The 15,826-nt window shown below is 61.0% G+C and overlaps 1 protein-coding gene across 2 annotated transcripts; it reads right to left on the bottom strand.

Annotated features, from left to right (window-relative positions):
• Positions 1-307: 307 nt before the first annotated feature.
• Positions 308-12,451, bottom strand: SDCBP2 (syndecan binding protein 2). Of its 2 annotated transcripts, none has more exons than XM_075900908.2 (9): positions 12,221-12,451; positions 6,449-6,525; positions 5,998-6,067; positions 5,049-5,158; positions 4,413-4,574; positions 3,058-3,233; positions 2,800-2,971; positions 2,040-2,131; positions 308-1,545 (listed from the first exon to the last, which is right to left on the bottom strand). In XM_075900908.2, the coding sequence occupies exons 2-9, from the start codon at positions 6,500-6,502 to the stop codon at positions 1,491-1,493; spliced, it is 891 nt and encodes a 296-aa protein (XP_075757023.1). In that variant the 5' UTR covers positions 6,503-6,525; positions 12,221-12,451; the 3' UTR covers positions 308-1,490. The 2 variants fall into 2 exon arrangements, with proteins under 2 accessions (XP_075757023.1, XP_075757022.1); XM_075900907.2 differs by having other exon boundaries at positions 4,413-4,577; positions 12,221-12,450.
• Between the last annotated feature and the right edge of the window lie 3,375 nt (positions 12,452-15,826).

Below are 15,826 nucleotides of genomic sequence, written 5' to 3'. Positions count from 1 at the left end.
TACTGTTGCCACATGCTTGTATTTCCCCAGCCTGTGTCCAGCATGCCTGGACCATCCCCCATATACATCCTTTGGACACACGAGCTTGCTGCAGGATAAAAATGGACCACTGGCTTCCGGCAGGCAGCAGCGAAGGAGCGTGGGGTTTGAGCCTGTAATATAAAGTCTTTGGCAAGAAGTGGACAATATTCAGCCAAAGGGGCAACTGGAAGTAGGATGTCAGGCTCTCGTGCACTGTATTTGTGAATGTGCGTACGCGTCTGTTAGACTATCCAAAGCTCGGCCGAGAAATCCGTGTAGGATTGGATCGGAAAGAGAAATCTATCGATATATTTTTAAATACAGAACTTAAACACTGTAGCCACTTTCTGTTTCCAGGGGCCTGTAATCTCTGTCTGTTGGTGGATGTAATAAATGTCATTGGGTCGTTGCCGCGTCTCTTTCCATGGAGCCAGCCGTGGCCGCCGGTGGTGAAGACCGGCGCTGGAAGCCTTCCGCCGTTGCTCTCCCGCCTCAGAGGGGTGAAATGGCGTCGGGGCAGAGGCACGGCTGTACAGGATCAGACTCGGTATCTCCGCTAGGTCCATTCCGCTCCTAGGATGCGAATGCGCTCTCGGCCAAGCCCAAGCCGGGGTGGGGGAGACGTGGCCGAGGCTTTTGGGCCTGCCTGGGTGGTGAGAGCCTGTTTCTGTCTCATGTGCATCCCAGGGCAGGGTAGGGGGGGAAAGGACGAGGGAAGTAGGAAGGCCGATGAAGCCAAGGGGACAGGGCGTTTCTCGTTCAACGCCGTGGTGGCAGAGCGCCGACCAGCTCCTGCCGGGCGTGGCTCTAGTGGATGAGGGAGACAGGAGCAAGACTTTCTTCACTAGTGCTGAGTGCCGGGTTCTGAGCCAGGACTGGGGCCTTTATGCTGCCTGGAGTTGGGACGGCACTGGGCTCCTGCGGGTGTACTAAGGTGCCCCTGTCTTGCTGCCTTGAGGCCTGTCCCAATCTCACCTGTGTTGCCCTTTACTCTGTTACAAACCCCAGCGGGGTTGCTCGCCTGCTCCGCAAACCCTCCCCGGAGCACAGCCACTGGCCCCGGCTGTAGCTCCTCCCCATGGCCCAACGTGTGCGAAGAGGAATGAGCAAAGGCCCCGCTGGCCAGTCGCAGGGCTCGGTTAAGTCGGTCCCTAGGAGCCACGTTCGTTTAATTTATTAAGCTAGCTCTCGGCATGGGGCCTTTCCATCCCAAGGCCTCCAGCAGGAACGACCTTACGCTCCCAGTCCTGCACCTCGCTTCTGTTTGTCTCTCCCCCCATCCACCTCCCTGCGTTCCTTTGGGCACCAGCTGCTTGGGTGGGCAAAGAGAGCTCCAGCCTGGCCAGGAGACGGAAGAAAAGATTAAAGGAAACAGTCGGTCTTTGCTCCAGCGCCTGGCTCCCCAGGCACCGTACGAAAGTCTTTGGTCAAGTTCTTAGAGGAAGGAAGCTTCTGAGCTATGGCTGACGTTAAACTTCAGGAAGGGAGTGGTCCATGGAGGACTTCATGACGCTGGGTGACAGCCTAGGAAGGAGATGGGGGAAGGCCAGTTAGGAAGGGTTTGTGCAAAGGAGCTGCCCAGTATCTTCTCCTGGCAACTCTACTCTGTCCTCCGACTTACACGACTGCGGGGTGGGGAGTGAGAGGGGAGGGGAGGAATTAGCTCGTCACAGACAGCACCAAAAACTGGTGCCAGGTACAAGCCTAGCGGATGGGGCACCCGGGGATGCCCAGTGACAGAGGAGGCCCCGGCTCCTGCCCAGTGAGAGGAGAAGCGCCCCACAGGAAGACAGAGGAATAGTCCCACAAAAAGCCTGCTGGGGGAGGTGGGAAGGATATTCCACTCCCCCCCCCCCCCCGCCACGGGCACAAACAGGTTGGGCACAGAGGGCACAGCCCACTCTCATAAAAGCCCCGTGGCCCTGGCCTAGCCGAGCACGACGACCCCTCCACCGATGCCTCCGGCTGGGATGCACCAGCCAGGAGCACACGCGCTGTGGGTGGGGGGAACCTCCTACCGTTTGACCATGTGCTCGTAGATCACGGCGGGGATGATGGTGATGGTGACGGCCTGGCCAGCTGTCGTCAAGAGATCCAGGATCTGTTTGTCCTGGAGCGGGGAGAGGGTTGGGAAACGGGATATGGCAGGCCAAGGTGCTGCCCCCGCCACGCTGCCGGGCGAAGGCACAGCTGCATGCCTGGGGGAGGGGGAGTTATCTGAAACCCCCAGCGACTCTCTCTAGCAGCAGAGGCAGGAACCCTCCTGCCACCGATAAAGCAGCCGAGGAGGGACGCTGCCATCGCTCCGGGTCTCGCTCTGCCGTGAGCGAGGACCCTGGCTCCCCCCCGCCAGGCCTGGGGGCCACGCTGGTCAGTGGAAGGAGGGAATAAAACAGCCCCAAGAGGTGGCTGCAGAAATACTCCATTTGAGAGAGACGTCCCAGCTTGCTTTGAGCCACTGTCTGGGGGGAGAGTCTCTAAGTCCCGGGGCGTGCGGGGCTCTAGTCCCACACACAGGGCGGCTCTAAAAGTCTTCCCCTCCGGCTCCTGCGTCTCCAACGGCCCCTCAGGCAACGCTCAATAGCAGCAATTAGCAAGGAGACCCGGTAACCCACAGGCGGGCCCTGGTCCTCCCAAGGGAGCCTAATCCGGACCCGCAGGACACCCTGCCCCGACTCGGCGTCCGCCCCAGCGAGGCGCCGTTGTGGGGCCAGGCCCCGAGGGAAGTGGGGGTTATGTGCAGGGGCGTCTCCCCTGCCGGCCCAGCTCCCCCTTTACCTTCAGGCCGATGACGTTCTGCCCGTTCACCTCACAGACATAGTGGTTGATGAGGAGGCCGTTCCGGGCGGCCGAGCTGCCTTTGGTGAGAGAAACGATCTTCCCCTTCCTGATGACAAACCCGACGTGCCCCGTGCTGTCCTTGTGCATCGTCACAGTGCGCTGGAAGGGCCTGTGGGGGGCACCAGCGCACGGGGGTTAGTCGGGCCCTGGCGTTTCACGAGGGCAGCACGCCAAGCGTCTCCCCTCCCCGCTCACCTGTCCCGCACGATCACGACGATTTTCTCCGGGGCGGCCTTTTTCAGGGCCTTCTTCGCCTTGTCTGTGCTCCAGCCGGCGCAGTCCTTCCCGTTGATCTGCAGCACCTGGTCCCCAAAGCGCAGCCCCACAAGGGAGGCGGGGGAGTTGGCCTTTACCAGCTGCACAAACACCCCCTGTGGGACCAGAAGGAGCCAGACGGTCACATGGGTGCATCACAACGTGGCCGGCAGAGGGGCCCAGCAGGGATGCCAGCCTGGCCGGATGGGGGGCTGCCACGTGAGGGATTGGGACAGAAAGGCAGTGGGCACTGCCAGGCCGACCTTGGCACCTGGCTGGCTACAGGGCGTCTGTAATTTGGCTACGACAAATCAGGAAAGAGATCTCGGAGTTGTCGTGGACAGTTCTCTGAAAACTTCCACACAGTGTGCAGCGGCGGTCAAAAAGGCAAATAGGATGCGAGGAATTATTAAGAAAGGGATAGAAAATAAGACCCAGAATATCTTACTGCCCCCGTATAAAACTATGGTACGCCCACATCTTGAATACTGTGTACAGATGTGGTCTCCTCACCTCAAAAAAGATATTTTGGCTTTGGAAAGGGTTCAGAAAAGGGCAACTGAAATGATCAGGGGTTTGGAACAGGTCCCATATGAAGACAGGCTAAAGCGACTGGGACGTTTCAGTTTAGAAAAGAGGAGCCTGAGGGGGATATGATAGAGGTCTATAAAATCATGAGTGGTGTGGAGAGGGTGAATAAAGAAAAGTTCTTCATTAATAGAAGAACTAGAGGACACCAAATGAAGTTAATGGGTAGCAGGTTTAAAACTAATAAGCGAAAGTTCTTCTTCACACAGCGCATAGTCAACCTGTGGAACTCCTTGCCAGAGGAGGCTGTGAAGGCTGGGACTATAACAGAGTTTAAGGAGAAGCTAGATAATTTCATGGAGGTTAGGGCCATAAAAGGCTATTAGCCAGGGGATAAAATGGTGTCCTTGGCCTCTGTTTGTCCGAGGCTGGAGATGGATGGCAGGAGACAAGTCGCTTGATCATTGACTTTGGTCCACCCTCTCTGGGGCACCTGGTGCTGGCCGCTGTGGGCAGACAGGATACTGGGCTAGATGGACCTTTGGTCTGACCCAGTACGGCCATTCTTTGGTTCTTATGCCTCTGGGTACCTGGCTCACAGTCAGAGCATCCTCTCACCCAACGGCTCACTATGCTCCCAAGGGTGCTAGCTTCTCCCTGCATTTGTCTCACGGCTCCCTCATTGTCAGGGGGACCCCCTTCATTCCAGAGCCAGGTCGGGCCCCACTGAACCACCGGGAGCGGCGTGGACTGGCCCGGGAACCCACCTTATCGATGCTTCTCAGTTTGAGGCCTATCTTCCCACGTTCGTCCTTGCAGAGCTGCAGTTCCCGCAGACCCGGCTTGATCTCCGCCCTGCGCAGCCCGAGGCTGTTTCCCGTCAGCGGGGCGACCAGCAGGCCCTGGGAGGAGGGGTCCAGGCCCCCTGCCTGCTGAGAAGCCAACCGGCGCGTGAACAGTCGCGTAGGAGCCATGGGTGACCCTGCCTTGCACACAGCAGCAGGGACAGGGCTCAGCCAAGGTTCCTGCCCCAGAGCGGCTGCAGAACATTGCAGATGCCCCGTGCAGGGCCCAGCGACGGGGCCGGGGCAGGAGCAGGTTGCGTTAGGGTTCCCTGGTGTTCAGGGGGCTCTGGGGGGAGGAGGGATTCCAAGCTGCGGAGGAGACCAGGATACGGCATGTTCCCCGGAGACAAGGGACAGCCCACAACGAGGCGTCGGCGAGCACCATCGAGGGGCTGGCCAGGAAGGGGTTCTCCCAGGACCAACTTTTGCCCGGCTGCGGCCTGCAGGTTCCTCTCCCCGAGGCCGGGCGGGGGTGGGGACGAGGACGCCACTGACTAGGGCGGGCGGGACAGACGGACACAGGGGTACATCTCTGGACAGACAGACGGCGCTACCTACATTGTCGCTTGCCGAGATCAGGGCGAGGTCCTTCTGGACTTCTTCACTGGCGAGCGAGAGGCCCATGTAGTCCCCCAGCTCCGCGAGGTTTGGGTACAGAACCGGCGAGGCTGAGGGCGAGAGAGAACGTGGGTCAGAGAGCGACGCCGACCGGGCGCTGAGCCCACTGCCTGGAGCCCTGTCCTGCCCCAGGAGGCGAGCAGCCCCCTGGAGAGGAGCAGTAATGCCCACCCCTTGCAAATCCGGCCGCCGCGACGCCTCAGCCCAGCGGGGGAGAGACCCCGCCAATCCCCCAGCTGCTCCTGGGCCAACCGGGCTCTCTCCAGTGGGCACGGTGGGGTTAGCCCCGCCTGCCTGGCGCTGGGCAGGAACCAGGCACGCTGCCGTCAGCAAGGGCTGAGGTCTAGCCCTTCGCCCCCCCCCCCCCCCCCCCCCCCCCCCCCGATTCTCTGCCTACCAGGCTGTGAGGGAGCTCCGGGCTCTGCCCTGCAGCAGGGTGGGGGGAAAAGGGCTTCTGCCCGGCAGGGAAGGGTGTCTCGGGGCTGCGGCCGTGTGGGAGGCGTCTGCCAGGGCTCAGGGCATCACTGGGAGTGGGACCCCACAGGGGCACCCCACAGAGCTGGAGCCCCCAGCCCCAGTGGACTCGCCCCGGCTCTGGGACGTGGGGAGATTGTCATGCACGGCCTGGCGGGTCAGTAAGTTTGCCTGCCCGGGTCCGGTAGCCTCAGGGCAAAGCTCTGCCCTACCCGCCCCAGGTAGGCGGTTCACTGCCCCTTCCCCCGACCCTTCCGGGCCGGGGGGGAGTGCAGCCGAGATTAACCCTTTGTTCCCTGGAGATTATATGCTTTCCCCTGCTCCCTGAAATGCCATGGAAACCAGGCCTGTTCTGGGAGGCTGTCCCTCCAAACCCCCGCTCCTGGCCAGACGCCGCGAACCGGCTGGGACTTACCAGTCACCTGGGCTGGCTGTGAGGTCGCTGCCATCCCAGCCAGCACTTTGGCCGCTGTATGCGCCTGAGCCTGCCCAGAGAAGACAAAGTCGCTGGTTGGCCCAGGGAGAGAGCGTGCGGTCGGTTCATCCCTCCCCCGGCCCGACCCCCCCCCCCACCAGGGATTGCCCCTGTGCTCTGTCGGTGGATGGAGTGAATCCACGCCCCCCCCCCCTTCCCTTTCAGCTCAGTGAAATCAGCTGAGAGGCGTGTTCTCAAGGCAGGGTGCTGAGCCCCAGCCCCGAGGTGACCCTGCGCATTCAGTGTCCGAGGCCTTCACTCGAAGAGGGACGCGCGGCACGGTCAGCTGACGGTGCATCGTCACCGCCCCGTCATGCAGCCAGGGCCTCCCCGGAGCTCTCAGGAGCTCCTCCAGCTCGGCGCCAACAGGCCCCAAAACCCAGCCTCTTACTTGCAAGGTTTGATCCACCTTCATGTCCTCCAGGGACGGGTACAGCGCTGACATGGCGGCTTCCTGCGCAGGCACCTCTGGACGGGGACAGGAAAAGGCAAGGGTGAGCGAGCGGCTCTGGCGCGCACAGCGAGCCAGGATGAAACCGTCCCCCCTCGGCAGGCGCAGGGTTCTGTGTCAAACCGTATTCGGCGCACGCTGAGGTCCCGGGGGTGCCCAGCTGTTAGGGGGGTGCGAGGCTTCACGCACAGTTGCTTTAAAGCCCAGGTTCTGCAGGGCCAGTCGGTGTGGGGCTGGGCACACGCTAGCTTGCAGTGTACCACGCCTGTTCTTAGCTTCCGGGACGTGAAGCCAGAGGGAGACAAAGCAGGCTCACCCCCATCTTGCTGTAAGCTATTTCTGCCTGCGCTGCCCACTCTACTACGCAGCCCCGCATCATGCCAGCAGGGCCAGGAACACCCTCCCCCTGTGAAAATTCCTGCGACCCCCTCCAATCCCAGCAGTTCTCAAACCCAAAGCGCCACGTTTCACCTGTCTCGGGCCTGCTGCCGCAAGAAGGCGCGTTCAGAGCAGGGCCAAAGGAACCGGCACCGGGCCCGAGTGCCTTGTATGGTGCACAAGCTCCGTCTGGGTTCTCTTAGCCACACTGGGCGCCACTCTGTTCCCAAGCAGCCGGAGCAGAGATCCGCCCAAACGCCGCCCCGTCCTCCGCTCGGCTGTCACGGGCAAAGGCCTCGCAGTGGGAGACGATGGCACCGTGGCCCGTCCTTGGTGCACATCAATTCTACAGGACGGAGATCAGGCACTCACGCACGTGGGTGCGCGCAGTTTGCATACGGCACCGCGGTTTCCGTGGAAACCACACGGGGACTCTGCTGCGTCATGCCTCCTTCACATTCGAACCTTGTCGGTGCTTGGCCCACCCCCCACGCAATGAAAAGCATGTGGTGGCTGTGGGTGGTTCGAGGGTGCGAGGTGGGGAAACTGAGGCAGCACACGGGTGACGGGCCACAGCCAATGCTGGGAGCGGCCCAAGTTCCGCGGCATTAGCCCGTGTGACCGGCTGGCAGAATGGCTGCCGCTGTGCCATTAATACCCACATAATGAACAGGCAGCAGGGCGGATGCCTGCCCCGGAGTCCAATTTCCCCACAGCTGCGAGCTGCCCGGGCTCCGAGCTCTGGGCCCAAGCGGCCAGTGTCGGCCAGCGCTGCCCATGAAAAGTCCCATTCAAACAGCTTGGTCATGTGAGGCCTGGCACGGATACAGCTTCGGGTCCAGGCCAAGTTTCTGCAGCATCACATGATCGGTTTCTGCACGTAAAGGGAGGGGTGCCCTAATGCCACAGCCGCTTAAAGGGACAGGAACCCTTTTTTCGCTCGCACTCTCCGCGGCACCTCCCCCACTCTAGATGGTTTGAGGATGCAGTTCTCTGCCCCGGCTCTGTCCCATCTTTGTCTGCACTGGCTGGGGGTGGGTGGGGGAGGAATCGTGTCTGTGTAGATGTCCCTCTGTGGACGCGTGTGCATGCACACCTGTGCCTCTGCGTGTGTGTGAGGGAGCCAGCCATGGAGCCTATGAACGAAGGCCAGGGCAGGACAATTACTCAGTTCTCAGCCTCAGCCCCTGCCCTCTATGGCCATAGAGAGAGAAAGAGAGAGAGAGAGAGACGCACACACAAAACATGCTGAATCAAACACACACACACACACACACACACGCTAGTTGCAGCTGTAAACACACACACACACACACACACACACACACACACACACACACACACGCTAGTTGCAGCTAACAACAGCCTATAGGGGAAAAACAAATATGTTGCTGATCACAATGCCTGAGCCTCTTGGAAGGTACCTCACGTAACTGCAAATCCTGCCCCACGGAGAATTCTCAGATCAACTTAGCCCCCCAAACTGAGGGTTTTTTTTATGAGACACTTTTTTGCAAACCACTAAGGCTACGTCTAGACTGGCATGTTTTTCCGGAAATGCTTTTAACGGAAAAGTTTTCTGTTAAAAGCATTTTTGGAAAAGAGCATCTAGATTGGCACGGACATTTTTCTGCAAAAAGCACTTTTTGTGGAAGAGCGTCCGTGGCCAATCTAGACGCGCTTTTCACAAAAAAGCCCCGATCGACATTTTCGCGATCGGGGCTTTTTTGCACAAAACAAATCTGAGCTGTCTACACTGGCCCTTTTGCGCAAAAGTTTTGCGCAAAGGGGACTTTTGCCCGAACGGGAGCAGCACAGTATTTCTGCAAAAAGCACTGATTTCTTACAGTAGGAAGTCAGTGCTTTTGCGGAAATTCAAGCGGCCAGTGTAGACAGCTGGCAAGTTTTTCCAGAAAAGCGGCTGATTTTCGGGAAAAACTGGCCAGTCTAGACACAGCCTAAGCATCACTGACCCTGGCAAGACAGGAATAAACATTCACCTGCCTCACCCAACCTGATGGGGTCCTGGGTGTAAAAAGGTGAAACTGACCATCAACACAGGTGAAACTGGCTAGTTTATTTGCCTGGGAGGCAAAAGGACCACAAACAGTAAAAGCTGGCTTGCCAGCCCGCTCTGTTTTCGGTACGATTAGTCACGCAGGCCAGCACACTCGGTACGGCTGTTTCTATAGATCTGGTGTTAATAGCCACAGGTCCGTTTGAGTCACTTGGTGGGGGGAGCTGGCCCACAGTTTTAGCCTCATGTTGGCCTGCTGAGCAGCAGTCCTCTGTGTGCGTTTTTGGTACCTCTACGCCTGCCCCTTCAGGGGCCCTCACAGCTGAGTACAGCCCTGTCTTGGAGGTATTCAGCCTCAGGCATTCTGTGCAGTAGGAGAGTGGGCTTAAACGCCTTTCCACAGCTGGGAAACTGAGGCACGGTGCTCACGTGCAATGTGCACAGGTCGCACAGATGGACACGGCCGAGGCAGATTTGCACCCAGGGCACCCGAGGCCTCGGCTAACGGCCACAAGGGCTGGTCGTCCTCCGCTCTGCCTAAGGCACAAATGGGAGAGCTACAGCAGGGGTCTCAAACAATTCATCTCAGGGCCATTTCTCAGGTTCTCGTGGGCCACCTCCCCCCAACTCCGGCAATGGCTCTGGGAGGCGGGGAGGATGTCCCACACACACCTGTCTCCCAGCCCTGCCTGCCAGCCTGCGCTCTTCCCGCACCCCGCGTGTCCCCCAGCCCCGTCTGTGCCCCCTTCTCCCCCAGCACTGGCAGTCCATGGGGCTAGAGACAGTTCTTGCTGCGAGCTCCGTGTCGCTCCTGGCACGTGGGGGATGCAGGGGACGCAGAGCTGCCCCACCCATGGGATGGCTCAGGGTGGCCGCCCCAGGCCCCACAGTGGCCACGCCCCACCCCACCCGGCTGCCCCACCCAACCTGGGGACAGGATGGGTCCCATACACAGGTTAGCCCGGGAGGCTGCTGCATCGCTCCACTTCCCCACGGCTCCCACCACCGCAGTGTGGGGGAGCAGGGGCTGACCCCAGCTGTCCCCCTGCCAGGCCACCAGAGGCTGCGTCTGATGGGGGAGGAGTTTGCGGAAAGGGATGCTATTGGGGGAGGGAGAGGGCACAGCAGGGGTGGGAAGAGGGTGGGGGTGGAGCAGGGGCTGGACTTGGGGGAGGGTACAGACAGCCCTTCAGGGATTCCTGTGCCGGCAGCCGGACTGGGGCGGTGGGTGGCCCTCCAGGGACACCGGCACTGGCCATAGCGCAGTTTCATGGCAAGTCCCGGTCTGACGGCAAAGCACATGCTGCTGCGAGCCCGGCGGGTGTCTCTCTGGGCAGAGCTGTCAGACCAGAGCCCCCCGACGGCTGCGTCCCACCCACAGAGAACCCCACAAAACCAGCTGTGTGCTGCATCAGGGCCCTCCCCGCGACACTGACAGAGGGGCCCAGACTCCAGTGGCACCGAGATCAAATGGGATCGTCCTCTCCTGCGACTGAGGCCTACTCCTGCCGGCGGACCCCAGGCCGGACTCCCGGGACCTGCAGCTGGAGTGCTGGGAAACCGAGCAGGGAAGGTGGAAGACACAAGACCCTGCTTGACTCAGCCGTGTAGCTTTACTTGCTGCCCTTCCTGCGGGCTGGCCCGAACCTCCCCTGCAGAGTGCGGCCAGTTCCCAGCGGGTGCAAAGGAGGGCAGCTTTCCAAGTTACGCCGGGGAAGAATCTGGCCTCTGGCACGTTCTGAAACCAGCGTAGGAGGCAGGGACGTGAGCCAGACGCCTAGCTTCCACTGAAGCGTGGATCTGAGCCAGGGGCCCTGCCCCCTGGATCTGTCCAGCCTGGTGTTAAACACCCCAGAGAGGCAGGAGGTGGCTCTCTTCCCACCCACGTCCTTAGGAAACAGCTGATCTGATAGCAAAGACTGGCCCAGCCCAGCTCATGTCACGCTGTCGTCAGCCAGCCACGGTCCGACCCGCGACGGCTCTGTGTGTGTGTGTGGGGGGGGGGGGGATTGCTCAAGTCAGGATTAGTCAGAGCCAACTAGACGGTGTTCCGGAGCCCTGGCCGTCTGTTTCCCCACTGGCAGGGCTGCGGGTTGCAAAGGCAGGCAGGGAAACAGAGCTTAGCTCCGAGAACACGACCCCCCGAGATCAGGCTTGCCGGGAACGGTGGAGTCAATGCCAGGATTCTACGTGCAGGATCTCAAAACAGGAGCACATGCCAGAGGCCAGCCGCAGTCAAGAGAAATAGCATCACCTTGGGTCTGGGGGCCCCCCACTCCGCCCTGCCTCGGCACCTGCCCCAGTGCCCAGGAGTTCAGAGGTAGCGAGACAGGCAGTGCCGGGCATATGGAAACTAGCCCCCAGCCTCAGCTGTGCAAATGTCATGGCCTTCCCCAGCCCAGAAACTTTGGGACCCAGCCAGGGTGCAGTCAAGTCAGTGACCGGGTGACTCCCGAGGGAGCAGAACCGGGTGACTCCCCAGCGGATGGAAAATGTAGCGGAACCCCCCCACTCCCACCGCGTCCTAGCATCTCTCCGCCCGATTCGGACGCGCCAGGACGGCCACAAAGCGAAGCAGATCCCAGAGCGATTTCCCAACACGGGGAGCAGCGCTCCCTTCCCACGAGCCCCCAGGCTCCACAGCAACGTCGCCCTCTGGGGCAAAGGGGTGTGGAAATCGTCAGAGCCCAGCTGGACTCCATGGGCCTTGGACAAGTTGCATTAGCGGGGAACCTGTCTCCAGAGGTGTCAGTGCCCAGGGCCCACGGCGGGGCCCCAAGGCGCTCAGCAGCCGGTGTGCACCCCAGGCGATGCCCCCTTTGGAAAAGCTGGCCCCCATCCTGTTGTGAAGTGGGTACCTGGGGGTCACCCTGGTCCCAGTGGAAATGCTGCTGCCAGGGATCAGAACCTGGGCCTATCATGTGCTCAGTTACAACAAGCGAAAGCCCAATTTAAAAAATCAACAGCCGGTGTCCCCTCCCGCCCCTGCCACCCACCCCCTGGCCAAACAGCACAGGGCGGAGCAGCCCAGCAAGGAGAACCAGCCTCTCCCAGAGTCGAATGCAGACCTGGGATGATTTCGATGGGGCTGGTCCTGCTATGGGCGGGGGGCTGGACTCGAGGACTCCTGAGGCCCCTTCCAGCCCTGGGATACTACGACTAACTGGGCTGACTTGGAGCCCATCACACGCCCCAGGATTTGATTCCCAACCCTGCGGACGCCAAACACCCCAAAGAAGGGGAAGTGGAGTGGGGGAAGCAGGGTGACACTTCATACATCCCACCCACGGCCACGCAGAAGGGGCATCCCTCCTTACCTGTGGGACAGCTCCGGAGCAGGTGTCTTCTCCTGCACGCTCTACCTGCCTCTCCCACGGGCCGGTGACTTTATAAGAGCAGGTGCTGCCTGTCTGGGCGGGGCCTCGCCCTATCAGCTGACCTGGCCGTCAGCAGATTGGAATTCGGCAGCCCAGGGAACAGGCAGGTGCCGGAGAGAGAGAGGAAGACTTCCTCCATCCAGGCTCAATGTTGGTGAAAGGTGCTAGGATCAGGGGTTTTTTTGTGACGGTACTGCCCAGGACACTGTACTGGAACCTCCAGTCAGCGCTTACCTGGAAAGAACAGAGCATAAGCATACCAGCACCTCTCTACAGGCAAATGTTCGACAGTCGGCTGGGCCGTGTGTCTTAAAGGGGCTGCTTGTCTTAAAAGGGCAAGGCCGGCCCCACCCCATCTTTTTTTTTTGCTCAACAACTGGAGTACTGGCACTTTTTTTTTTAGGATCACCCATGCCCAAAGTCTGTGAAGCAGGGCATCTGCGCCTCAGGCTGCTCTGCGCAGGCAGCTGGAGTCCCCGCCTCTTGGGGGCATCGTTTCCACCACAGCTCCTAGCATGCGGGTCACTGGCCCGAAAATGGCCCAGGGGCTCAGGGTGTAGATGGGAGGCAGGTTCTAAACTGGAGAACGGCTTCCCCGAGCTCGGGGTGGGGAACCTAAGGCTAGGAGCCGGATCCAGCCCTCGACTTGTCTGGAGCCAGCTCTCCCGGCACCCTTGCAGCACTGGGGAGCCGGTGCTGGCACTCCAGCCCTGCAGCCTCGTTGCCCCGAGCCTCGCTGGAGTCAGGCAAGCCTGGAGCTGGGTCCAGCCCTCAGACTCTGCCTGGCAGGGGGAGGAAGTGGCTCCAAGCGCTGCCCCTCCCCCTCCCCTGGGCTGGGGAAATGGCAGCACAGACCACCCCCCCTCCCAATGCCTAGCCTGCTCCTGCACCCTCCTTCCCCCCACATCCTCAGCCCCCACTCTGCTCCTGCCCCCCACCTTCCCTGCTCAGCCCTCTCCTGCACCTTCCCACTCAAGCACCACACTCCACATGCGCTTCCCAGCAGCCCCCCCACACACACATTGAACCCCTCCATGTTTTGGCCCCCACCCCAGAGCCTATGGGGGGGGCACAAAAATCTATTAGCCTGCCCCCCCGCCAGCTGTGTGTGAGGGGAGCGTGAGGAGCGTCTTTCTGCTGCTCAGTTGCAGGTGAGGGGTTTTTCCTTTCTCACTTGTGTGCAGCCCCTGACTGACTTTCCTGTGGAACAGAGGCCTCCCACCCCAAAAAATCCCCCCCCCCCCCGTCCTATCTGCAAGGTCAACATCAAGCACAGGGGCAGCGCGGCCTAGCGGGTGAGGATACAGAGCAGGGACCAGGGCTGACTCCCGGCTCTGCTCTCTGCCTTGTGGCCTTGAGTACGTCACCTCCCAGCTGCAGGCTGGGGTCGCTGCTCCTGCCCATCGTTCCCTCGCCTCAGCCCAGTCCGCTACGAATCCCTCCCGCCGCCGTGTGACCCTCTGGGACAAATTCAAAGCTGCTGCGAGGCCTTGGTCCTCCCTGAGAGCCTGGTTGCCGCTGGCAACCGCTGCCCGGCGTTGGCTAGCACATCGCACAGCCTGGGCCCCAGCGGCAACCAGACCCACAAGCTTGGCCAGCATGGCGATCGGAGCCTCCGCCCCCCGGATGAGAGGAGAGCTCATGTGGCGCTTGGTCCAGGGGTGCAGGATACGGACACAGCCAGGGGCTGTTAATACTGGCACTGCCTGGGCCGCTGAAGGGGAGACCGGCCCGGCCAATTCCATTGGCTTGAAAGGGCCCCGTCTGCAGCCAGGGGCCAGGTGACCCTGGAGACCCCATGACGACAGGGTGTTTGCAATGCTCAGTGCTCCATGGCCACGGTGAGGGGCTGCGAGTCACCGTGTTACGCCAGCTGACGGGAGCCTTGCTTGGGCTTGGCGGGGTGCAGGCTGGCCAAGGGGGGGGCGAGGGGGGCGGCAATTCAAAGGGGCCCAGGGTTCTTGGTTAAGTCATTGGCACAATGTGGATGGGGCGGGGACTGCAGCGAGCTGGCTGCCTCAGCCCCGCCCCTTCCACCTGAGGCCCCGCCCCTTTCTGGGAGAGCCGAGCCCTCCACCTTATTTAGGGGCCCATGGCAGCTGTCAGCCCCGCTGGCTGGGTGGCAGAACCTGCCGCCAGCAGCCTGTCAGCCAACCACCTCTTCTGGGCCATCCCAGGCTCACCTTGCAGATTAACAATTTGCACCCGGAGTCCCTTTGCCGCGTCTCCCTGGGACATCCCAGCCCCTCACCCTGGCCACGCCCAGAAATCCCAGCTCCTCTGCCTCCAAAGGGCCTGAGCACCCAGCGTCTGCCTGAGATCCCAGTCCCTGTGCGGAGCCCTGGGGAGCCCTTGCAATGACACCCCCGGGGGCTGCGTTATGGGAAGAGAAACCTTCAACCAAAACCAAAAGGCTGGTGCACGCCACTGGCTACGATTCAAAAGAACAGACCAGCCTGGCCTGACGCTCCTGGGACCCCTTTCCTAGCTAACAAAGCAGGTGCCCCCCAATACCGTTTGCTGCTGAGCAGCCTGGCTTCCCAGGAGCCAGCGCCCAAAAGTTCAAGAAAACTGCCCTGCCCCCCAACGGGCTCCTGAGTGAAAGGAGACAGGGAGCCCGTCCTCCGCTGGCTTACGCTGACACGCCCGCAGCTTGTTGTGTTTCCTTTATCACCTGCCCCCTGGCTTTGCGTGTTTGCCATTGCCACAGATGGGGTTTTGCCAACATATTGCGCAAGGCCACACAAAGGTGAGACCAACGCCCTACCCGAATGGGCCGGCGCGGAGACACGTCGTCCCCAGGGACTCTCTGCTACCCCCAGACAGCACAGTCTCAATAGAATGACAGGCCTGGCAGAACCTCTGAAAACCGGGATGCTCTGGTCTGGCAACTCCCTGGCAGGACCCCACAGCTGTTCCTAGGCCAGGCAGCCCCAATGGAGAGGACTCAGCCAGCAGGAGGGACTGGCCGGGAGCCAGGCCGCAGGGCAGCGGGGCAGGTGGTTGGAGCCATGGGGCAGGTCTGGCAGCAGCCGTGGGGCAGCCTGGGCTGGAGCCGGTGGCAGTCCCAGGCCAGCAGCCACTGCGGGGCTAGCAGCCTGAACAGGTCATTGGCCAGGAGCCCAGCAGGGCAGAATCAGCCAGTTCAGGGCAGGATCTACCAGTTCAGGGCGTGGCGGAGGTGGCAGGTTGGCAGCTGGGCCAGAATTGACCTCTCTTGGCCCGGCAAAATCCCTCCTCCGGGACCAGCCAGGTGCCGAGGGTGCTGGAGCAGGGAGTCCGACCTGCAGCCCCTCAGTCTTATCCGTGCACGCGACCTGCAGCCCTTTCTATCACTTTCTGCAGTGACTCCCTGGCTGACTAGCCAGCCAGACGTGCTCGGGGCTGAGCTGAGAATTGTTTGCAAAGCTTAGGGGATCTTTGGGCACAGGGTCTGTCTGACACCCTGACACTGATGCAGCAGGACAGGATAGTGGTTAGGCTACAAGCGCAGGCCTGGGCTCGCTTTTCCGGCCAGGGAGTCTCCTACCCTGTTTTCTTTCCATT

Source organism: Pelodiscus sinensis, chromosome 17 (assembly GCF_052426305.1).
Source record: "Pelodiscus sinensis isolate ZL-2025 chromosome 17, ASM5242630v1, whole genome shotgun sequence".
Classification (NCBI taxonomy): domain Eukaryota; kingdom Metazoa; phylum Chordata; order Testudines; family Trionychidae; genus Pelodiscus; species Pelodiscus sinensis.
Note: the sequence above shows the minus strand (reverse complement) of the source record. Positions and strands in the feature narration are given on the sequence as shown.

Excerpts from the sequence above, each read along its gene's own strand:
- SDCBP2 (XM_075900907.2), bottom strand. The coding sequence starts at position 6,502 with ATGTCAGCGCTGTACCCGTCCCTGGAGGACATGAAGGTGGATCAAACC. Across the intron at positions 6,068-6,448 it reads AGGTGGATCAAACCTTGCAA|GCTCAGGCGCATACAGCGGC; the intron begins GTAAGAGGCTGG and ends TTCTCTGGGCAG. Across the intron at positions 4,578-5,048 it reads TGATCTCGGCAAGCGACAAT|CAGGCAGGGGGCCTGGACCC; the intron begins GTAGGTAGCGCC and ends TTGGCTTCTCAG.